Source organism: Anarhichas minor, unplaced genomic scaffold, assembly GCF_050575085.1.
Source record: "Anarhichas minor isolate MPS153535 unplaced genomic scaffold, ASM5057508v1 ptg000040l, whole genome shotgun sequence".
Classification (NCBI taxonomy): Eukaryota; Metazoa; Chordata; class Actinopteri; order Perciformes; family Anarhichadidae; genus Anarhichas; species Anarhichas minor.
Genome location: NW_027466486.1, coordinates 2,197,079 through 2,222,235, shown reverse-complemented (window position 1 = coordinate 2,222,235; position 25,157 = coordinate 2,197,079). Strand labels below are relative to the sequence as shown.

Below are 25,157 nucleotides of genomic sequence, written 5' to 3'. Positions count from 1 at the left end.
GTAACACTTTATTTTACAGGTCCACGATTTTCTGTCTAATCTCTTTCCTTTAAAGAACTACACGTATATAATGTGGTGGTAATTATAGGGGCACTAGCAAAGCTCAGTTGAAACACAAACACATTTTAAGTCTTTTTTTCTGTAACAAAGTACTTTTTTCAGCTTAATATCTGATGTGAAAAACAACAGGTAGTTCCACCTGCTAAAAATAGACATTGAGCGTACAATTTTGTCATTGAATATATATTTAAAGCTATTAATATCATTTTAAAACAGGCCCTTTAGCACTGAGGACAGTACAGTTGTTCATTTGATGGTGACGTTACTACATTGACCCAAACAAGTAACTTAAATGTCGATCCTGATTCAGGTTCGTCATTCAAAAAAAAAGTGTTAATCACAATTTGACGTTGTGTGCAGGTTTTCTACTTCTAACTGAACAATAACAGACAGACATGGACGGCCAAAATCACGATGAGAAGCAGCAGAGAGGAAGAAAAAGAGGGAACACAGAGCTGATGGGATTTGGTCTCTTGCCACTTTATCAGCGCATTTTACTCTTCAGTCCTCTGATATCTTATCAATGAAGACTGTTTGGAGGAGTAAGGATTGTCTTTCTTTGATGGTCATTAATGACAACAATAATAATCTTCACAACAAGAGCACACAGATGATGGATTGAGACTACAAACTCATCGTTTGGAAAATGTGCATACAACTTCTGCATGAAGCATTGTATGCAGTTCAACATTTTGGGAAAAACGCTTATTTTCTCTCTTCCCTGTGCGTTAGATGGAAAGATTGATGATTGATTTTATTCATGGGCTATCATGTCGTACCTTTATCATTCTCACTGTCTGTACGGTAAATATGAAGCTACAGCCAGGAGCAGGTTAGCTTAGCTTAGCATAAAGAGTGTAAAAAAAAAAGGGAAACAGCTAGCCTGGCTCTGTCCAAAATCTGCCAAAATGCAGAATCTGAAAAACACGTTTCACGGCAGATGACAGTGAAATAGTCAAACACATATATAACTCCCCATAAAACTATAAACTGCTTTTATCTCGTGAGTTTTAGACGTTTTTGATACCTTTGGACAGACTCAGGCCAGCTGTTTCCAGTTGTCATACTTAGCTGTTGGCTGCAGCTTCCCAGCAAAATATATTTAAATCAAATTTTGTCAGGCAGAAGTATTGAATTGAAGCCTGACATTGAAACCAAGTTGAAAACATGTCATGTTAAAGTTTGAATAAATGTCAACACTGATTATCTAAAAGGGTGGGGATTGACTTTTAGCTGATTTTAATATATTGAAACAATGTGACACTGATTAACTACAAGAAAACCTTTTTCATGATGTTTTCTTTATTCATACAACATAATATGTTATTGGTGCACCCAACACAATTTCAACTGGACAAAAAGGACAAAGCTAGAGTGTCTTAGTAGCTATATGACACTGTGTCTAGGCTGAAAACATTTTTTTTTTTCTAAATAAAAACTTGACCCCGGCGCAGTTTTAATTAGTTCAATAAATCCCAAACTGTGTCTGTGTGCTTGTGTTAGTTACAACTGTGAGCTGTGGCCTGGATAGCCGCTCTTATCTGAGAAGTTTATGGCTCAAACTGTTAATAGAAAAAAAAAAAAAATGAATGATTTTAGACAGCCGTTAAAGTGGCAAGCTCCAAGAAAGGCTGAGAAAAGTTCAAGGGAAAAATAGCTCCAACACACAGAAAGCACATGAATCACCAGGCTACATGAGAAACTCAATCGACCACAATACCTTACTGCAAAATCAAAATGAAAGCTCTTTTTCCTTCAAAGAAAGAAAAGAAAAAAATGTAACAAAAAGATCAAAAAAACATGTTATTCACACACACAGTGATGGAAAGACAGTGATGTTTAAAAGACAGACACCGCCACTCCCAAACAAACACAAACTTCACAACATTAATGAAACTTTTACCTCCAGTTTGTTTGTCAAAAGGGGGTTAAAAAATATATTTAAATGAACGAACAGAATGTCGTGAAAAGAACAGAAAAGTCTAAACGTAAAAATTGCAACAAAATTATATGTTTTTGTTCTGAAAATCCTGCTGATTAATGTATTTTGAAAGCAAGCAAATGTGCAGTGATTTGTACATCTTGTCTACTTGTGATTTTGCCAGAATTTAAAAAATTTGCAAAAAACGTATGAAATGTATTTTGGAAAGCCAGCTAACGTATCACGTGAATTGTTCAAAGAGTTCACAGTTCAACTCAATCCCCTTTTGAAAAACTGCTGAAAGCTCTGCATCAGAAGCATTTCCTGTTAGAAGAAACCCCCACACTTTACTAAAAATTCAAGCTTTTTCCAGTGTAGCTGACAAAAAACCCTTTCAAAGTCCCACTGCTGTACAGCTCAGTGTGAAATGTTCTCAGGTTACTAAATGAGGGATGAAAACATACCTCTTCTGTTTGTAGGTGAGCATGGCCTCCGCGATGGGAAGCTGATGAGCTCCGTTAGCTCCCACCATGTACTGAGTTACCCTCGACACCACGTCTGGGTTCTGCTGGGCTGCACAGGACGCAGAGGTTAATTAATTCTCTACGGCTGACTGTAAACATGAACAAATACTCAGAAACATTCATGAAGATGTTCAAATTCATCCTTCAAAATGACCACTTTTCCTGATTGTAGGTGCTCTCTTAAAGGAACCGTGTGTAGGATTTGGGGGGAATTATTGGCAGAAATTGAATAGAATATTCAGTCGTGTATAATCCCCTGAAACTAACCACTGTTGTGTTTTCGTTACCTTAGAATGAGGTGTTTATATCTAACATAAGGAGCGGGTCCGCTTCACAGAGCCCCCCCCATGTTGTACCTCCATGTTTCTACAGTAGCCCAGAACGGACAAACCGAACGCTGGCTCTAGAGAACCTTTTGCATTATTTACCAAAGACTGTTGATAAGAAAAGGAGGTAGTCGTTGAGACATCAACCATTGGTCTTGTAGTTTTGAAGCCTTTAGTTCGGCATTTTGGCCGTCGCCATATTTGGACTGCGGAGGAGTGAAGCCGTGAAAGAGAGACACAGTATAGGGGTCAATCACAAGGTAGCCCCACCCTAAAGAATACATACTTTATGGTCTATTTTACTCTAAATGTTCCATCATGTACTAAATGAACATCATGCTGGATTGAAGAAGACTTGAAACTAGAGCTTGAGACCATAAACCCATGTTTACAATCTTTACTGAGGTAATAAATCAAGTGAGAAGAGTCATTTTCTCATAGACTTCTATACAATCTGACAATGTTTTGCAAACAGAGGAGTCGCCCCCTGATGGCCAGTAGAGAGAATGCCAGTTTAAGGCTCTTCCACATTGGCTTCCCTTTTCAGAACCGGAGGTTACCATCTGGTTTTTAACGTTACCTGGAGGCCACCGTTGGAAAGGGAGGGAGTATTCAGGTGGTTGCAATCTGCAACCTCACCGCTCGATGCCACTAAATCCTACACACTGCTCCTTTAAGACTTTATAAAAACTGTACAAATTCAAAGGTCAGGAAGTTAAGAGCCCACCAATAACCGGAGCTTCTGGCTTGTGAAACAAATCCCTCCAGGCAGCATCTTGGAACAAACTGTTGTATCGATAGTCAATAGTGCCGAGATATTTGGAGACCGGATGTGCACCTAAACCAATCAAACACAAACAGTTGCAGAAGCAGTGTTAAATTATTTTGAGAAGCACTAATACTACTAGACAGGTCTCCACCATTATCTTATCCATTTTCAGTAACTACAGCATTTTAATTTAGCTGAATTCTAATCTGACAATCATATACTCATGTTTGAACATATGTAGCACCTTTAAATACAACAACAACAACAACAACAACAAAAAACGTAGCGTTAGGCTGCTACTAACCAAGAGGGATGATAAGGAACCTCATGTAGCCGAGCCAGTCAGGGGTCTTATGGGAAAGGTGGTCCACAAAAAGCCTCAGAACAGCACTGAGGTAGTGCTGCGCTCCGGCCACTGCGATCTTTATGGGAATGGGCGTCTGGGAGTTACAGTTGCAACTAGGAAATAAAATAAATAGAAGGCGTACAGTTTCACAATCAATAACACCAAATTTGGTCAACAGCTTTTGTGAGAAAAAGCGAATACACGATGGCAAAAGACAGACAAAGAAAGTCAGCGCGTGAGAGGTTCACTTACAATCTCTGTATGCGGGAGACAATAGTGTTGAACGCAGCTTGGATGTCGGCCGTGGTGCAGGTGCAGACCACGGGTAGGTGGTGGTTTTGCAGCATATCTGAGAGATACTGAGCGGGAAGGAGAGGAAGAATCAGATGTAGGGTTGTATTTTATAGAGAGTTTTGTTTGTTTTCCCTTTTTTCCAGTCTACTGGTATTTGTAATTTGCTTGGGAATATCTGCCTCTTACAGGATTTTCGTGTATTACTGCTAATGTACTGTATCTTATGCCAACAATGCTTTTTGAATCTTTAATTCCTGTTTTTAACGCTGTGTGTGCTGCACTGTTGTTTGTTGTATCTCGTCTATGCTAAGATAAACATTGTCTATCCCACAGCTCGACTGGTAAGTTATGAAAAGCAAGTGTTAAGACAAAAGCAGCCATTTCAAGCTCGTCGTGCAGATGTTTCTCACCTGGCCCTGCCAGTCTGACGTGTTGATGAGGATGATGCTGTCGGGGAGGTGGTTATCAGACACCAGAATGTGGTTGAGTTGGTCATACACTGTCTTTCTTGGAATCTACGATGGAAAAATAAGAAACCTTAAAATGAGGACCCGTATTTTAAAATTTAGGGGACCATAAAATATGTTTGATGAAATGAAGAACAAAGAGTAAACACAGCTTTAAAGTGACCGAGTTGTTTTAAGCTGAATCTATAAGACATCATGGAGCGTAAAGAGGCTACGCTTGTGATAATAACTGGTATTTTATGTTCCATAGAAAGTACAATATCTTTTGGGTTCTCCTGCAGTTCCCTCGTCCTACCTGTAGGTGGCAGCGCGTGTCCAGGGACCGCTCGTTATCCAGGCTGTTGGCTCTCTCGTTCTGCATCCTGCTGGGCTGGCGCTCCTTCAGCGACGTGCTCCTGCCTCGCCTCCCTGCCAACTTCGGTTCCTGCCTGAAAAAAAACAGCAGAGGAAGAGAGGTGGAGGAGTGGAGTGCCAGAAGCAGAGGCTGTGACGTAATGGTCAACGACTCAAAGCATAAACCCTGTTCTGATCTGGAGGAGATGATTACAGGAAGCAACACAACCACTCATATCAATAAAAATAAAAATGTATTTTCTATTTTCCCTTTTAAAAGACCCTAGTGATACATCTGTCATGTTCTTCTCTGTGACTTTCCATAATAAATTTCTGTCAGCTTTAAAAACCATCCTGCAGATGTAGATCAATGATTTAAAGGAGTGGATTACTGATGTTTATGTATTTCTACCTGTTGGATGAAATGATTAGGGACTCCGTCTTGGTCATTTTGCCACTCGGTGGCAGTCGCTCTAGAAATGTGTCCATGTTGTCCATCTCCAGCTCTGTGGTCGGAGTCACCGCCTCGGGCTGCTCCTGAGAGAAAGCAAAGAGAGAGAGAGAAACAAGCAGCAGGGTTTATGACTCCAGAGCTGACAGACGTGTTTATGTATTTATGCTTTTCAAATCAAACACTTGTTCACACAATAAATGTCTCAACTGTCCCTGAGGATTTGAGTTGTTACTCATTATGATTTACTCTAATTGGGTCAGGGTTTCTGCACACTTAAACAGTAACAGCAAAGAGATCTCTCTCTCTCTCTCTCTCTCTCTCTCTCTCTCTCTCTCTCTCTCTCTCTCTCTCTCTCTCTCTCTCTCTCTCTCTCTCTCTCTCTCTCTCTCTCTCTCTCTCTCTCTCTCTCTCTCTCTCTCTCTCTCTCTCTCTCTCTCTCTCTCTCTCTCTCTCTCTCTCTCTCTCTCTCTCTCTCTCTCTCTCTCTCTCTCATATATATTTATATACACACACACGGTAAGCTGGCAGGTAGTAAACATGAAACCAAGCTGTTGCTTAGCAATGCCATTCAGTCAAAACCCTCTCCTGAGCAGCTTGAAGAGTTGAAACTCACAAAGGAGACGTTATCAGACACACCGTCCTCTGGAAACTTGGCCCCAGCACACTTGGTTTTATCCGGGTCGATCTGGAATGAGACGGTGAGAAGAACAATAAACATCACCTGGTTTGGATGGAGCCCCAGGAACTTTGATTTCACATGAAGAATTGTTTCATTCAACGTCAACGTGATGGTTTGTTGGTTCAACAGGAAGCCCGACAGTTTCATAAACAAACTCACTTTATAACTGGTTTAAACCTGCGGGACTGATGGGAAAATCTGACTTTTACTCTTCTGTACTTCAGTAAAAGACGCCCTTAAGCAGGATAATTGACGTCTTTCTGCTCCAGTGCGTTTGCTCATCGGCCATCGGTGCAGTTCAGTGGTTACACTGATCGGCTTCCAGATGTTTCATTGTGGCACAAGTGACCCAGTTTGGGAGGCAAACAAAGTGTGATATCATGTGAAATGAACTGAAGTTGCATGTTCTAATTACGCAGAAGGAAATCCCTGCTGAATTCATTCAGGATTGTTTCAAACGTTGTGTTAATCGCTGTGCTGTCGCAGTGACTTCGCTCTCACCGGGCTCGGAGGCTCCCGGTGGCTCCGGATGCTGTGGATGCTGCCGATCTCCGTCTGAGAGCTGGAGAGGGACAGACCCTCGAAATATGGCCTGAAACACAAGAAACAATCTGGACTGAAGTACAGAAAGCGAATCAGTTTGTGTCAACATGACTATTGACTGATATGAGGAGTCTCCTCCGGGGTCAAAAAATACCATGTACAGTCAATGACGGCACGCTAAACTCTACCAAGACCAATCTTTCACTTTACGCTTTGATTTGTTTTTTTTTGTCACCCTGCATTATATATGAATGCAGTTGTATCACGTCCTCTGCGATGCTCAAGGAACTTTTCTTGGCAGAAAGACAGGAAGGTTAATTAAATAAGATTAATTCAATAGAATTGAATAAAGAGAAAAATCCAGTTTATAATGGAGCGTGACCCACACAGGGGACTAAAAGTCTGTTCTCTTTTTTATAGATTCAAATGGTAAACTAAACTGCTGGAGGACTCTTTTAAGTTTAAGTATGTTTTAATGAAGTGTCCCATTATCTAAAAGTTGTTTCACAGAGTTTCCTGCCCTGCAAAGTATTAAAACCTAGAGGAAACCCTGACAATGCATTTTAAGTTGTTTTAAAACAGTGACATTAAAATGTCATTGCCACAGATCATTAGTGCAACATATTGGCTGAATACAGTTTCACTAACAAGCATAACATTTAAAGGAAAGCAGCCTGTGGTTCTGACATGTCTGCTGCAGGGTTTAAAGGGACAGCTCACCCCAAAATCAAAAATACATATTTTTCCTCTTACCTGTGGTGCTTTTTATCAATCTAGATTGTTTCAGTGCGAGTTGCCGAGTGTTGGAGTTATCGGCCGTAGAGATGTCAGCCTTCTCTCCAATATAATCGGACTACATAGAACAAGGCTTGTGGTGGTGAAATATCTCTTTCCATAAATCATGACCCGGTTACTAAAGATAATCAACAGACCTGGTTGTGAGCAGTTTCATTCAGGAACTACAGGTGAAAGTAAATAGCAGGTCCTATTTTTAGGAATTTCAGTGTTACAATACAATTCAGACTTTTTGTGAAGCATTTTTACTTTATTATCATAATTATTTGGCCTGCAGTGCCCTACACTGTATACTTTAAGTGTTTCACAAACAAACACAAACATTACTGGTGAGAAACACTCACTTGAGTTTGGGTTTTGGTGTGCTGAGGACGCTGTCGTCGTCGTCCAGCTCCGGGCCGCTGTCACTCGGGTTCTCAAACTCTATGCTATCCAGGTCCAGGTCCTCCTCCTCCACCTCAGGGGTTGGCTCTGCAGGGTCCTGCTCCGAGTCCAGCACCTTCACACACACACACACACACACACACACACACACACACACACACACACACACACACACACACACACACACACACACACACACACACACACACACACACACACACACACACACACACACACACACACACACACACACACGTTAACATGTTTAGTAGCTCAGCAGCTCCACAGTAGAGGCCACACAAGACAGAAACACTCACCTCATCTGAAACTCTGAAGCGCTTCAGAAGAGCCACCACGCGCTGCTTAAAGTTCTGCTGCTAAAACACAGGAGAGCAAACACACAACCACCAGTCAGTCTGAGAAGCAGTTATGATTTACTTCAGCGCTCTCAGCTTTCATTCTAGTCATTTTACCGGCAGTTTTGGCAGGGTATCGATTTCGCTGCGTGTGCTCGTGTAAATCAATAATCAAGCAACATCGTGCCTCATCTGCTTTCTGGGGCTTTCATCTCCTGCTCCTGTTTGCTGAGCTCTATGAAGCCACGTCACTCACGAGCAAAAACACATTCAAACTGGAGCATTAAAGCTCTTTCAAAGTTTCAATATGACTTGACCATCTGCGAATGAATACATGTAAATAAGTGGTGTTTATTTTAGAAGAGTGTTCAACTGTAGTTATATATACATTTATGCATTTCATACTTTGGGATTGTGGGAAGCTATCAAGTATTTTCAAATTAAAAGGCTCAAGTCCAAGTGGAGTCATGACTTAATGGTGTTAAAATCAAAGTCTAGCTGCAACTCTTTAAGGATTTTGTCAAGTCAAAAGTCAATGATTCAAGTCAAATCTAAAGTCATCAAATTTGTGACTGGAGTTTTACTGAAGTCCAAGTCATGTGACTCAAGTCCACACCTCTGCTGCCAAGTAGTAACTTTCCTAGAACATTTTTCAAGAAATTGGCCAAACCACCAGTTTTACCACCATGAAACTGAAGGTCACCGTGTGGGTTCACTGCATAGTCGCTGTCTTGGTTTTCCCTGTAGGTAGGGGTGCTCAAACCAAAAGTATTGTTTCTTTATCTTATATCTGGGCCTCGTCTCTTACTCTGGTGATGGAGGGGGTCCTCACAATCGACCTCCTCTGCTTCTTTGGCTTTCTCACATCGTACTCGTCATCCTCCAGATCCTGAAAAACAAAACACAAATGAAGTTAAAATTCAGCCTGACGATACATTATTTACACTTGTCTGTCTTGAAGTTTTACTAAACAAATTATGCAGCGCAAGAACAGATGTGCTCAATTATTAGCCGACTTGACCAGGATGAGGTTAATTGATTCTAATTGCATCACGACCCTTAAAAGTCTGCTTGCCTCAATGACGTGGAGGCCGACTCACCTGAACCTGCACGGCGTCGTCGCTGGCCTCCTGCTCCGAGGAGAAGCTCTCGTACTCTTCCTCTGAGTAGTTATCTAAAGCGGAGGACAAGTAGGAAGATTAAAGGCCGGAGTGAAGAAGACGCCTCATACATATTTCAATGACCCTTTTAAATTTGACACGCAGCCATGGCTCTGAATGAACATGACGTACAAACAGTGCACTGTATGCTACCTGAATTTAAATTGCTTTCTGCACGCTTAGAGAGAGAAAAAACAGCCTGATCCGTGCTCTGCGTAGCACATCGAGCATATTAGGCGATTACGATGGCTTCCTGCCACGTTAACCTCGGATCACCGTGGGTAATGAGAGGCAAAGTGTACCGGAGCATTTGATCTTCTGTCCTCCCTGCAGGGCTGCGTCCTCGTGGTCTATTGGCTGACTGGACAGAGAAAAGATCCAGATCTCGGCCACCTTCCCCAGCAGGTCTTTCTGGTTGCTGCAGAGAGGCAGAACCTGGCCTCCCTCTGTCGGGTGCTGCATCACCTGGTGAGAGAGAGGAGAGGAGAGGCAGAAACATGAGAGAGAGGAGGAAATGTAGGGGGAGGAATGTTTCACTTCAGGGACCTGAGCTCACTTCTCAGTTGTTTTAATTCAAGAAGCATCCACCCTTTAGAGACATTAAAACTGTTGAAGTTCTATGTTTTAGGACCTTATGTAATGCATGAAAGGCAGAAATACGAAGGTCTCCTCCTGCAGTAAACTCTATAAACCATCATGGATTGCAGGCCCAGAGATAGTGCGTTACATTTTTCGTAAGTAGACAATCCTGTAAAGTTGTCCTAAATTCTGTGTATATTTGTTGTCATCCTGATTGCCTATGCTTTCATTATATTATCTATCTTTTTCTCTCCACATGATATTTATTGCATGTCTGTCTGTCCAGGGAGAGGGATCCCTCATCTGTTGCTATTCCCGAGGTTTCTTTATTTTCCCTGTTAAATGGTGTTTTGGGGGAGTTTTTAACGTCTCTGAAACGAGGGTCTGAGGACAGAGGATGATGTACGCTGTGGAGCAAATTTGTGATTTGTGATACGAGACTCTAAAAGTAACATTTACTTGACTACAGGCTGCTTCTTTTACCGTATCTACACAAACCTACACATTCACACCTGGGAGCTGCTCAGTAGAACCACCCACCGTCTTTTCTTCTGTTTAAAAACTGAGGCTCCACTAAAGCAGGTGAGTGTTTTTGCCCAACAGCATCTATGCAGTGTTCACTGAGTGTCATTCATGCTGGACATATTTTACACTCCAGGTCACTTCAGGACAGCACCGCCTCAAATCTGGAAGAGTCTCTCTGCTCCAGCGAGACCAAGTCATCCTTCAGCTGTTTACACTGTATCTTGTGTGGCATGTTGTGTTACAGCCTCGTTGAATCCTTGAGTTGAAAAAGTGAGAACCATTTCTTTCTTGTTGTAAAGTAGCTTCAACTCTGTTTTTTTGTTTCTTTTCCTCACAGGTGCCGAAATGTTTTCTTTTTCGTGCCTCAGCTGCTGAGATGTGACCTTGATAAGCTCCACTGAGCTTTGTGAGCCACATGCGAACTCCTGAGTGAGCATCATGTGCACCGACACTAAGGTATTCATCTGAAGGAAGTCTTGTATTCATGTATTCTTGGTTACTTAAAACACAAGGAACAAGCAGACAACGGAGGAGTTTTTTCTTAACAAGGGAGCTTTCTTCACTTCTTTAAGGAGAAGTTGAAAAAACAAAAAGCAGGTTTGTACTGAGATGGAGAGAAATTATCTGAAGCCTTTCAAAGATAGAGCTATTATTTTCCAGACTAATTAAAGGGCAAAAGGACTTTTTTAAGACAGCTTTTCAAAGAGCCACGAGTTAAGTGCACGAGGCACAGCCAATCCCCCGGTGAAGATGAGGAGGACAAAGTCTGCTAATGTCAACCTGCAGCTTCAACCATTTTCTCATTATATTTCCTCTAACAGCCTGTTAGAGCTGATGCACCTTTGAGCTTTCTCCTCTCCTGAGACTTCAAGACTCAACAGAAAAGTGTGGCTGAGGTGACCTTGCTATCCTCTACACACCATACAAACAATATTACCCGCCATCAGCCAACACGAACACGAACGCAGGTTTGTTGCAGCGCGGTCAAACTGTACCTCGGCCATATCAATAGATCCCACTGCCAGAGTCTTGTAGCCCAAGATAGTTCGGTTCTTGTATCTCTTCCGTCTTTGCAGCATGATCTGCAGCTTGTTTCCTTCTCGTTTTAAGAAGTGAGGGTACTGAGGGAGAGGAAACAGGAAAAAAGAAGACCTAGAATTGAACTGGTAGCTTTTTACAAATATTTACATATATATATATAAATATCCCTGTGTCATATCTTATTCCTCTTCCCCATAGAGCTCCATTGTTGCATAAAAACTATTACAAACACATACGTTAAACACACTGTTACATGTTCCTTCATTAAGATGAACATCCCACATTCACAGACTGCTGCTGTAAATATTAACCAGAGCACCAAATCAGGAGCTGAAAATAGTCCCCGAAAAAAAAACAAAAAAAAAACACAATTTACTCCTTCTGCTTTAAGTCCATGAAACCTTGGTTTTAAATTAAAGTATTTCTGTAATACATTAAATATTCATGAGTAAAGAGCAATAAAGTAAGAGGGTGTGTTTTACCTATTTGTATCTTGATTTGACTGAGAGACAACATAAGCACACAACCCTTCATGTCTGTTTTTGTTTTTAATGCAGCGAATTATGTCACATCACCTTTTTGAAAAACCCACTTCAAACCAGTGAGAGGAGCACGGACAAAAACACAAACACAGAAATCTCTCTTATGAAGCAACCAAAACGGTTAGAACTGGAAGAAGATCATTGAGGAAATATGTCTTTTATAAAACTGCCATTTCGAGGAAATTACTTCCTTCTTTAAAAACAAAAGTATTTATTTGCGACTTTATTTACATCTTCAGTGGGAATAAGGGATGTGTGGAGGAGTCGTGAGGCAGAGTGACTATCGAGTGACTAGCAGAGTGACTAGCAGAGTGACTAGCAGAGTGACTAGCACCTTCTCGGTTTGGATCTTTTTAATGGATTTGCAATAACAAAAATATAGATTATTACCACTTATCTTGTGGTCCTTTGTGCACACACAAAAGGAGATGCAGTGTTGCAGCAAAAATTGGTATGCAAATTTGAGCGGTTGCCATGGCAACAGCTGTAATAAAACTCATCCCACACATACTTAACTCTGTAAGCTCTCACCTGAATGAGATAAAAAAAAACATCAAATAAAGAACAAAAACATATTGCTAAATGGTTGTTGTTTTTTTAAAGCAACCTACGATGTTTATTTTTAACCGAACATCAGCGTGGGGATTTTGTTTTTTACCTGCAGCGAAAAGGTGAGAGCCAGATCAGCCTCCACAGACCCACTGGGTGGCAGCACTATCTCATGGGACCTCAAGATCCGTTTGGAGCCCTGTAAAATAAATGGTTGGTGTTTAATTCAGTGGGAGCTCTTCCCCTGGAATCATTGTGCATCTCTGCTGGTGGGTTTCAACAGTGCGAGGAATAAATAACTCAACAGGACTCGCACATATTAAAACAAGTGGAACATTTAAATCTCATGTGCTTCACAGTGATGATGTACAAATTCACAAAGCAAACTATTTTACAGTATATGTTTGATGCATTTTACCTATTTTCTGCTCAGTAACTGGATTATTGTCAAAGTTAGGTTACAGTTGCAAGAGGACATTTCTTAAACAAAAGACATAACTGCATATGATGTTCAGTATACTGCATTACATCTCAAACAAGTGCCTTACAACTTGCCTTGAAGGTAGAAAAAGAAAACATGGATTTAAAATGGTCAACAATAAAATATAAACCATTATTCATTCTTCTGCCCTTCATCAGGGACTGAGATTTAAAGGACCGGGGAACATATTATGACTGCTGTTTGTTTGTGCATGTCTGTCTGTGTGCAACATACCTGGATTTTAACCGCAATGACCACAGAGATCAGCTCTTTATCAAGTTCCCTCATCACAACCAGCTTCTTCAGAGTCAGACTGCACAACCTGAAGTGAGAGAGAGAGATGCAGAAGAAATGTGTTTTTAAATACACCGTGGATGCATTAAACAGTTCACAACTAAGCAAACACAGCATGTCATCAGTCAATCAACAGGTTTAATGTGCAGGTGTGATAATCTCACTAATACAGCAGGTGTTAATTTGACACTTCTGTGCAGTTGTGCAGATGTGTTTTACCAGAGCCGACTGATGCGTTCGCTCGGCTGATATTAATAGCTTATCACAGATGTATTGATATCTGTGGAGCCTGATACATCAAAAGAAATGAAAGGACAGAAATGCCTAAAGTATTTTTGAGGTAATTCAGATGTTACGTAGTGTAGTTTGTCCAACAGAGAGCACTGACACATTCATTTTCTAACTGTAAAATGTCAGCAGTTAAATCCGTAAACAAACTTCCTGTTATCTTTGAATTTCCGTTTGTGTATTAAAGGAAACAAGAGAGATATTAACATATTTCAATGGTGAAATATCTAAAAATCCAGAGTGAACTGGGCTCTTTATTTCTATACAATATTGTAATTAAACATTATGACCTTTAGGTTATGAGGCAGCCAGTAGGCCACCTTTAAAAAAACTAAAACTAAACTGGTCACTGGAGCGATGGCGGAAGAATTGGTCACAGACCACAGAAACATTTCTAAATTCCTGCACTTGTTAGACTATCTTAATGTGAACTGAGCTCAATCATCTGTTACCATCACTTTGTCTGAGTGGTCCAGCAGACGGGCCTGAATAGAGACATTGAAGCAGGATGGTGGCGTAGCAGCCGTGAAGGGGGGGCATTGTTAGCACAACATGGTGGTGGTGGTGGTGGTGGTGTGGGGGGGGGGGGGCTGCTTTAACAAGCTTGTCACGATTTTTTGAGACACTTCCTCAAAAGACGAAAGGCTTTTTTGAGGCTGTCTTTGGTTCCTTTGACTGAAACATTCAGGAGAAGCTGCTCTGAAGAGGCTCACAATCTGGAGGCCCAGTCACTCCATTCATCATCCAGCTCTGCTTGGGCTTTTTTTAACGGTGGAATGACATCACTCCTAAATTATTCTAGGGGCACAGCTACACGGCGTTGGATGTCGTTCAACAGCTAAAGTTTCTTGTCACACAGAGTTGTGGCTCAAAACTGCTACGAGTGACGGAGGAGAAAGAAACGTTGTCGGCGCTGAGCGGAGAGAGGCCACATCAATACACCAATATCCAATATGAGGAGTTGACCGTGTGTAATTCAACTTCACTGGCGGGCAAAACACTGACGGATAGGTGAGGCACCAAACTAAAGAAACCAGCAGCACTAACAAGTCAAGAGGCTTTCAGTGTGCTGCTGAGTGACATAACGCTGCACGTCTCTGCATCAATCAGCCTCGAGAGACAGCGAAATATCGAGACGCAGGGAGAAGAAGCGATGACAATGGCAGGTTTGAAGAAGCCCCCCCCCTCCGGCAGGCTGAATGAAGACCTTTCTCTTCTTCAGCCAAGCCCAAGAAATCTCAAGCACAATGGACACAAGCCAATGAAGGCCGGCATTGTCTTCTGCTCTGGCCCAGACAATACGCAGCATTCTTGTTACTCGCGTTTTGTATTCTACCCCATTGGTTCCAGAGCCCACAGCACCATCTATTTCAGATATGCTAGGTGGCTGGATGTTGGTTTGCGTTGGCGGCCAAATGATATCTGCCACACAGACTGCTCCGCTGAGAAGTCACATTTTTATCCCCCACAATGGATTTGTCATACAAGTGCTGTGTGTGCGCTCCGGCAGCTCATCTGCCCAAAAGGAACAGCACTGAAATGATATTTGTAATAAAACACCACTTAATTTGTAAGAGGATCTGTGCTGACCCATTTCACTTTGGTTGGTGACATAAAATCCTGAGATAGTGGGGGGGATTTTTTTTTTTTTTATGGACACACCGGTAACATTTTCCCAAGAAATGTTGTTTTGTCTCGTAAAAAAAATCTATTGATTTCCAGGGTTTCATCAGATCTTCTATTGAAAAAGGCTTTTTGAAAGGATTTGCCATATTTTCAAAGCGTCAGTACACTTCAAACAAAGCACTTGTGGATTGTCCGACAGCGTCTGAAACACGCTTTTCAACTGCGGGACCAGGTGGGGTCTGCAGCCGACAGTTTTCAGACTTTTGATAACTTACTGACACAAAAAAAGACAAAAGATTGGCCTTGTGAAAATAGACGGGGTTTGAGTTTATCTCTCAAGCTCTCCCTTTTCCCCCCCCCATTCTTCACACAAATGAGTGCAACACCACAAATGCCTTCAAGGACAGATTGAAGTATAAACACTTGGTAGGTATACAAACACTTAATCACACATACCCAGAAGTTATTCAAGACACTTCACACACATTTTCTCGGAACAAATGCAAATGGAGGCCGGCAAATCTTTTAATCCGGAGGGTGAAAATCCCCCAGCAGAAGAATAACTTGTGCTAAAACCCACTAATGTCTATCCATCATCTCCCACAAATACACAGACGACACAGATGGATGGGGTAATGTCAGGACGGTTTTGTTTGCACTGCTCTCTAACAGATCAGAGATGGGGACTCGAGTCGCACACACGGTGACTTGAGAGGTGACTTGCTGCCACCGTCTGCTGGCTGCCGTTAAACAGAGAGAAAGACAACGTTTATTATATAGTTGGCAACAGGCAGTTTACAGGTGTATTAGATTACCATTACACTGGAGGGATGTGTTCATTTGCATTTTAGTAATACATTTCATTGGCTGGAGACCCAGTGTGATTATACAATACGGTTGTCCCCGTTACCCTGAGTAACGTTTATTAGTTGTAGTTCCGTTCTGCTCTCAGAACGCTGTGTTTCTATATTGTACATGTATATTCAACATTACAATTCAAAGTACATGTATTGACTTTAAAAGAAAGCTTTCATCATGTGTGTTTTGTCATATTGAATTGTAATAGTTTAAAGGGATCAAATCCCAAACAACTAATCAATGCTGATGCTGTTTGCTAATAGATAAAGGAGTGATGATATTACAGTGGGCTGCATGCTTTGAATCTCTTAGATACAGCTGTGCAGTGTTCTTAACGGACCGGATGGCATGCAGCAGATGATAGAAAGCTCATTACAAACTTAAGAGACTCGTGAGCATCTCTGTATACGCACTAGGACTGTACATCAGGCCTTCTGTTGACATCAATGGAGTCACTCCGCCGACAACATCACATTACATTACATATGCATAGAGAGAAGAGTGGGTTTACATCCTTTTAACATCTGGAATGGGTCTCAAAAACATCTGGCTCTTTAATATGATATGATTTAGGTTACATTTACATTTGGCCTTTGTGACATCAAATAACTATCAGCCATGAGGCAAAAAATGCATTTAAGCCTAATTGGGTTTCATCTACTAGTATATAAAACTGATTACAACCATGAATTGGAAAAGATTTTCTATGCAACGTCACACCTTCATCACAATTTTATCTCATCAAAAAGTTGTTAAAGCAGTGAGAAGTTATCAGCAGTACGTGAAGCTCCTCTCTGTTCCTTCTTTGATACACAAAGAATGATACATCAGAACAATACAGTCAAGTGCTGCGCTTTCACTCGACATCTGCTGCCCTTTTACACTCTGAGCTGAAGTCGAGGAGGACTCGCTCGCTGACACGAGCTAATGCATTCGTGCACTGAGCTTCTGTCTGTGTGTTCACGGACACACGTACAACACACAGCGGCTGTTTTGGCCCTGCAGCAAAGCAACCTGTTCCCTGCTCTGTCCCCTCGCTGCAGCCCCAGAGGGACTGTGGTCTGCTGAAACACACGGCCCGCCGCCTGTAGCGGGGCCCTGTCAAATCCTGATCCAGTGGCCCGCTCAGCACAGATGCTCTGGCAAAAAGAGGGGGGGGGGACAGGCCCAGTAGGGCGCTGTGATAGCACAGTCACAATCACTCCATCTGCCACGAACAACACACCAACAGGAATTTGTGTTGGTGTCACTGATGCAGAGACGTGTGACACAACGTACTGCAAACACACAGCAGAGGGAACACAGGGTGTAGATTGTAGACGCATGTCAGTTCTGCTGTGCTGATCGTCAATCTTGTTCATTGTAAAGAAAACTGTAAGATGGATGGAAGCTAAACATAACGTAATGGAAGTCTCTGCTACTTTACTACTATTGCTCCTGCTGCCGTTCCCACTATAGCTAACTTTTAGAAGTACTGATTATCTTTTTGTGCATCTTTATACTTCTATTCCACTCCACTGAGGGGAATATAGTTTCTTTTTTTTAATGGTTCCACCACATTAATCAAATTCTTTGAGAAAAGCCACTAATTCTACTTTAAGTGGTGGAATGTAACAACAGGTAAAACCTTAAAGCTACAGCTTTAGTAAAAAATAACTTTTTGTCATAATTGTTAAAACTGTTACTATATCCTGATAGTACACGAGACAGATAATCTGTGAAAAGAGCAGGTTCCTCCTCCTCCTTTAAGCACTTCTAATGACATTGCGAGATTCCAACACATCCAAAGAAAAACAACCAATCAGAGCCGAGGAGCAGCCGTCAATCACAGCTCTTAGGCTCGTGATAAAACTGTCAAACTGCTGATCAAATATGAATCAAGATGCAAACATGCCCACGATGACAATGTCAACATGTTTATTTAATATTCACAAGGCTCACTATGTTCCGTGTTTAGCATGCTAACTTTGGCTGACATGCAAATTATCACTTAACACAAAGTACTCCAGAAGCTGATGAGAAGATGTCATTAGTATTATTTTGTCATTAACAAAAGTATTAAAACAAATTGAAATTTTGAACTGACGATGGCGCTCGATTATTAAGGAACCATCAAAGTGATTATAATTCATCGGGGAGGGGGAAATGAATGTCCATCCAACCCATCCAATAATTGGGTTAGGGTTCAATCAATCAATCAAGTTCTATTTATATGAATCGAATGCAATTCAATGTGCTTTACAGATGATTGACTCGACAACAACAAGATGAAAATAGAGAGAAGATGAAGAAACTAATGCACAGAAAATAAAGTTAGGAAAATGAAACAAAAATGAAATAGTAATATTAAGCGATCATGGTAAAACAGTAAAACTTAACTGAAATAAAATTGTAGAGAAATAAAATAAGAACAAAAAAATATCTATAAATGCTAAAACCATAGCATTAAAAGATAAAACACTACATAAAAGCCAGACTGAATAGCTGAGTTTTTAGTTTCTGTTTATAAATATCAATATTTTCAGATACACTTACAGATACATACTAGCTGTCGGCTTGGAGCATAATGTCTACAAGCAGCGTCACCAAAATGTTTCTGTCCTGCTCTGTGGAACAGCTAAAAGAGAAGAACCAGAGGAACTAAAAGCATTCTGAGAGGTAATCTGTTGCCTTATCAAATAATAAAAGAACTTTAAAATCAATATGAAAACTAACAGGCAACCAGAGTAAAGGTTTTGAAACAGGGTTAGGATTAGAAGCCAAACAGCTGCTTTGACAATTTGAAATGACGACTCATCTCTGGATCTTCATCTCTGGATTTGCAACATGCTGAAAGAAAATGTCACAATCTGGCTGAAAACAAAAAGAGCCACGATCAGCAGAGAGGAGGAGGTGCAGGCTTGGGTTACAGGAGATGACACCCTACACCTGACTCTAACCCATGAACATTCACACTCATTGATTTGTTTGTCTCTTGACATGCTGACACTTGAGGAACACGGATAATAACAGTATATCTCAAAGCAGACAAGATCTTAAAACTATTGGACTTAATTGTAAGAAAGCTTTTCTATTTCTGGGTGCAAGAAAAGGACCTTTTATTCTGTTTTCATTAACAGCTAACATTCATTGATTTCTTGACATCGCTACAGTAAATGTGAAACATTGTCGATATTATTTAAATATCTAAATTTAATATTCAAAATATTTTAAAATCTAGAACTGCTTTTCGTGAGGTTGCAACAGAGTGAGGTCAGAGAGGAGAAAAGAGATGTCGACATTGTGGAGGTCGGATAACATAAATATCCGAGGTTCAGTTTCAACTTCTGGGTTTGTTCCTTCTGTCGATAGGAGAGTCCGGCAACCGAACGCTGCACCGAGCAGAAAGCTGCAGCCATAATGAGATTTCCATACTTCACACTGCCACTTCCTGCTCTTCTGGCCCGGGCCTCACCCACACACAGAGGCCCTTAAAATAGATGCTTGGACACGATGTAAGAATTGAGTTAATAGCGTATCAGATGTCATGAGAGGAGCGATCGTAGGGCTTTCATTTGATACTCGAATGAACGATGGGTATTCCACCTTAAGATGGAGAAATGTTCAAGACATTTGAGATAAAAAAGTGATTTGAAAAAGCGTCATTATTAAGCTAAAGAAGCAGAAATAAGTCTGCACTTCTAAATTCTAAAGTGATGATACTGTACAAGTGTTACCCAACAGCAGCAATACTGTATGTTTGAGTTTGAGGCTCAGACCACAGAGCAAAGGATAAACTAGAGGATTCAGATTCAGAACTGTTTATTGCCATGTACGTTACACATACAAGGAGTTTGGCGAGGTGAATGGTGCACAACAATAAACACAGTGCAATTATACGAGAATGGAATGTATATTTCCATATGCATTCTTTTTGATTACATGTCACGCTGGGACAGAGTTCAGAGGTGTTAATTAAAGTCACGTCCCTCAACTGTAGTGCTCTGTAGTATTGAGGGGCAGGTATAGAGAAATTGCAATTCAGCGATGAAAAAAAAGAGCATTCAATATCATCCTAAGAGATTGGATACGTCTCTGAAAGGAAATCCAATTTTCTGAATCTGCTCAATTGAAATTGGATTCAGGCCTACACTGGTTCAACAACACTTCAAGGCTGAGCAGCAGAAGATGAAAATCATTTCAGAGCAGAGCAGTCATGACTCTCCTGACCCTCCAGCGCTCCCTCTTCTTTCACAAACCTCAGTCTGGCTGAGCTGGCAGACAAGATTATTATACTTTGCCACCTTTTTTCTGCAACTTCACTGTTATTGTTCTGTCCTGAATCCGACATCTGATCTGGACTTGTTCACTCGAGTGTAAAATGTGTTTTGAGTGTTTCCTGAGAGTCAAAATTTATATTCAATGTCCACAGTTTGTACTGTCTGGCGTCAATTGTTTATGTTTTGGCAAATCTTAATCCACATTATTGCAGCTCTTTCCCAAAGCAGGCAACCTGGTGTAATTACAGTATGTTTTGCATTTAGCTTTTTCAATTCTTCCCCAGTATGTTCAGTGGTCTGGTGACTGTGGCGAAAAAGCCACACATGTCAGCACTCACTGCTCTTTCCTAGATTACACACAGTGAACTGGCACGGCTTTTGATCCATGTTTGGGATGCATAGTTTTCCCTTCAGTTGTAAGCCAGATTTGGGTGTAATTTGGTACAATTCGTCCATGCTAACTTCAGCATGCTACGATGCTAAACGACACACTAATGCTGCTAAATGCAAACATGTTACCTACCAAGCTAAAGCAGACTGCTGATGGGTTTTGAGATTGCATTTCGGCCAATGCACTCCACTTCTTTTGCTCTCCACACTGACTTTTTACCTGCATGCAACCAAAGCCTGCTCAAACATGATTGGTCAACACTACTTGGACTATAAACAGAAACCCTTTCAATATCAAAAACCTGTCCTGTTGCCTACAGATTCTGCGCTCATATGCAGATTTATGTTTATAGAGATTATACACACATGTGAACATGCCAGCTTGCTAAATATAACATGCTAAATGTGAGCATAATAATGTGATTATGTTAGCAAGCTAACAAGTTTAAACACAAAACCTTGGGATTCAGCTGGGGCTCACAAAATGCAGTTTAGACTGAAAGCTCCCCCTAAAAGGTCAAAGTAAGACGTGTGTTAATGAGTGAGCTTTAAAAAAAAATTTAAACTATGGACAGATCGCCAGGTTTGTTCCTAGTCTTTATGCTAAGCTACGCTACTGCCTCCTAACTCCATACTTTGCAGAGACCTGAGATTGATATCAAACTTCTTATCCAACTCCATTTCTTTAGGCAGAGCAAACTTCTGTTTTCTGTTGCTCAGTGGCTCTAAACTTTTACTCTTGTTTGAATCTTCTCCTGGATTCACACCAGCGACCTCTGGGTCACTTTGACGTTACCACACCACACAGGCCGGCTGAGTCCAGATCAAACCAAGAAGAGCAAGAGGATCTGATTACCTCTAATATTTGAAACACAAGACTAGCAGTAAATCGACAGATGCTGCACATAAAGCAGTCACAAAAACAAACAAACACACACACACACACACACACGCACACCAGTCACTACCCATACATGAACTCAGCACTGATGGGAAAGGCTTGGGGTGCTTTGGGATTTGTTAATGTGAAGCAAACAAATGATTGGGTCCAAACTGACCACTATTGGTTTGCTGCTCACATACTGCATTCATTTCCAGGGTTGCCATGGAAATACTATACTCTCCTTCTCTGATGTAGGATAACCATCAGTTATGTATAAAGCAGAGCGTAGTCAGACAGTGTGTGTGTGTGTGTGTGTGTGTGTGGCTGAATCTGTTTATAGGCTGGAATGCATTAAGAGTGGACTTGATGTGCATCATATTGATGCACTTCTTCTGTTCTGACATTTCCGTGCTCTGACATCAACACTCTAAGTCAGGAGAGCTGAAGCATCAAGGGCTCAGCTCAACAGAGTCACGCGCTTCACCAACACATTTATCCGTTTTATGTCCTCGCTTTTTCTTTTTACAGTTTCTCTTTTTGCAGTCTAACTTCAACAAACTGACATCAATCGCCAAAGTCATTTCGAATTAAACCTATTTGGAAACTGCAATTTTATTCCGTCTGATTGCAAAATAAATTATACAGCTCAGCGGCAAAAATATGGAAACCCCAGTTCAGTATAGCATTGGAGTGACTGTGGGCCTGATAACAGATGCCACACACTGACAGTGATGCAACAAAACTGCCCAAGGTTGATGGATGGATGCTTCATTCCCAAAGCTGTTCAAAGAAACTGCTGCTGTGTTTGGCATGTAAGTAATGACATTTCCCTTCAATGTTCCTCGAACTCTGCCTGGATTACTCTTTCACTATGACGATGGCAAAAATGGTGCAGAAAGTACCAGTACCCTAGAGGAGGCATGAAGACCAGAAATGGATACTTCACTAACCATTACGTCGCTCCCTCTGGTCTGTACATTTGTAACCGTGTCCAACAAAAAAAACGTGTACAATTCCGGTTTCATTGTCTCATGTTATTCGTAATGCTGGGCATTCCTTAGACCAGACAATCGTTGTCCAAATATCAACAGTCCTGTTGTAACGTTTCTGTTAATGTTTCCATTGAAGACTCTGTTGGTGGTTATTAACCAGGACAGGAAAGGTTCTCTGCTGTTTTTACCCCCTGAAGTCTGACCTGTTCCTGCAGTGTGATATCACCCGTCATACTGTGGACTGTTTGTTATACTTTTCTGGCCGCAAACGACCCAACATCTCACATTCATCTACATAGTGACATGCGGTTTATCGAGCTGAATTTCCATCATCATTGGAAATTAACTATGTATGCAAGTTAAACATGCTTTTAATGCATTTCGAGGATTACTTTTACATGAATGTATTCCTGTTTCAGTTTGGGTTTGACAATCTGTTTTTGCATGCTTGTGATTGAACACAATTATAAATCTAGGAGAGAGTGGGATGCGTTTGTTGTTTATACTGTATGTGTTTAAATGAAACATCTGCTGTGTGTGTTTATCCATTCTCTAATCCGACATCTGCATATAATCATGTTCAGTATTCAACATCATCTCCCTGACCCGGCCTATAGACCCGCCCCTCATGCAGCGCATATTTTTCCCAGTTGCATTAATGTTGGATGAGCTGAAGTGACCTACATTCTCACGTCTCTGGGGGTTCTGGAAAACTAACATCCCCTCTGTCTCTGTCCATCTTTTTGTCTCTCTGTCCATCTCTCTCTGTCAGTTTGATTTAAACCATCTCTCACTTAGTGACTCACTAAGAAACAACATGAAAACAAGCCTTCAGAGACACTGAAAACAACTCCTCAGCTGCAGAAAGTTTAGTTTATTTAAAGAGATGCCATTTTCTGAAAGACTAAGAGGAAACTCTGCAGCTCTGCAAGAAGAAGTACTTTACTGTCAGACCACAGATCCTTCACCTGTCAGTGAATTAAACATGTCACATGGGAGGTGCCACTGGCACAGGTACCCATATAGGCCTTGGGGAACAAGAAAATAGTCTTTATACTATATACGTGACTGCCATTAACTTTCAAACAGAAAATCAATCCTCCGTCATTTTCTGTTCCATTCCCCTCACATCTGCAAACAAATGATAAGCTTCATAAACCTTTCTACAGCCCGAGTAAGAGCTGCCGAACATTAAAGATGTGATTGTAATTGCTGCGTGTTCGTCTCTCCATCGAGGTGTGCAGTCCGTCCACACATCTGTGTCTCCCTCTCTGGTGAGGCAACATGGCCTCTTCCTCGCAACCTTTCAAACTTAACAGTGAGATTTTGGTGAGGAAACATCTTGCACCTGCCGCACAGTTTGCTGTACACATACAGTGTGCATTTAAATACTGACAGGAGATCTTTTTGGGTGCTTTGAGATCAAAGAGGGTAGAGGAAGAAGAAGCAGCGCCCACACATACACGACAGGCCCACACTGAAACCTGAGACGCAAACATTACAGAGGAATAGTGCATTCCAGATATTTAAATACCCCCCTATGCGCGCGCACACACACACACACACACACATCTTTAAACGTCAGCGCTTGTGGCAACCCACTCTAAAAACGCTTCACACACACCCAGGCTGGAATGACCGACATGCCATACCAACACCTTCTGTAACACCACAGTCATCGTTTTCTCCACTGCACGTCTCCGCCGCTGCAGACAGAGGATGAAGTTATAAACAAGACACATGAGTGAGTTCTTTCTTTCAAGACATTTCTGCTTTGTTGAGCATTTCAGAGTGAAGAGAGACGGGAAAGGTGAGTGAGAAGAGCTCTGAGTCTCTAAAGCATACTGCACCGTAGTTTAGTATGGACGGCATACTGATGTGACACTGTTTTGGCATGTACAAGAAATTAGTCTACAGTACTTGACTGCATTGGTGGAGTAATTTCTCGTAAAAATAGCAATACTGCAATGTTAGACCCAGCGCTGCCACCGACCACCTGCCCACCGCTAGGCTCCTTTTCTGTATTTTCTTAATACAGACTATTGCAAATCCTAGAAAGTTTCAATTTTGTTATTTCCTTAAGGAAAAAAAAAATAAATAAATAAAAAAAATAAATAAAAATAAAAACTTACTTCAGTGATGACACAGATTTTGGAAGGGAACTTTTCCTATTGACCTCAACAAACATTTTTTTCATCATCAGCGTTTCACAGGCTCTTCTCCAACGCTGGCTTCAACACTGAGGTCATGACAGCTTGACTCAAACGTGACCTCTGTTGAAATCAAACCGCAGTATTGTGAGACATTCCTGCTGTTAATAAGGGCGGCACAATAGGAAACTACACAATGGCCTCACTGTGTAAACATAATCTAAACACATAAAATATGCATTATGAATTGCATGATAGAAGAAAAAAACAGATACATTTCATCTTTGCT

The 25,157-nt window shown here is 41.2% G+C and overlaps 1 protein-coding gene across 2 annotated transcripts in view; it reads right to left on the bottom strand.

Moving 5' to 3' along the window:
* The window catches only part of pacs2 (phosphofurin acidic cluster sorting protein 2), a 50,213-nt gene that overhangs the window by 3,701 nt on the left and 21,355 nt on the right, over positions 1 to 25,157 (bottom strand). The window contains exons 2-19 of one of the 2 annotated variants that reach the window (XM_076107818.1): positions 13,363 to 13,450; positions 12,757 to 12,846; positions 11,511 to 11,636; positions 9,714 to 9,876; positions 9,352 to 9,425; positions 9,060 to 9,140; positions 8,213 to 8,272; positions 7,856 to 8,010; positions 6,675 to 6,765; positions 6,108 to 6,179; positions 5,453 to 5,577; positions 5,003 to 5,135; positions 4,651 to 4,755; positions 4,199 to 4,305; positions 3,905 to 4,059; positions 3,559 to 3,669; positions 2,446 to 2,554; positions 1,781 to 1,813 (exon numbers count right to left, since the gene is read on the bottom strand). In XM_076107818.1, coding sequence (XP_075963933.1) covers positions 1,781 to 1,813; positions 2,446 to 2,554; positions 3,559 to 3,669; positions 3,905 to 4,059; positions 4,199 to 4,305; positions 4,651 to 4,755; positions 5,003 to 5,135; positions 5,453 to 5,577; positions 6,108 to 6,179; positions 6,675 to 6,765; positions 7,856 to 8,010; positions 8,213 to 8,272; positions 9,060 to 9,140; positions 9,352 to 9,425; positions 9,714 to 9,876; positions 11,511 to 11,636; positions 12,757 to 12,846; positions 13,363 to 13,450 — 1,878 coding nt within the window. The remainder of the gene's footprint in view (positions 1 to 1,780; positions 1,814 to 2,445; positions 2,555 to 3,558; positions 3,670 to 3,904; positions 4,060 to 4,198; positions 4,306 to 4,650; positions 4,756 to 5,002; positions 5,136 to 5,452; positions 5,578 to 6,107; positions 6,180 to 6,674; positions 6,766 to 7,855; positions 8,011 to 8,212; positions 8,273 to 9,059; positions 9,141 to 9,351; positions 9,426 to 9,713; positions 9,877 to 11,510; positions 11,637 to 12,756; positions 12,847 to 13,362; positions 13,451 to 25,157) is intronic. The other variant, XM_076107819.1, reaches the window with a different exon arrangement.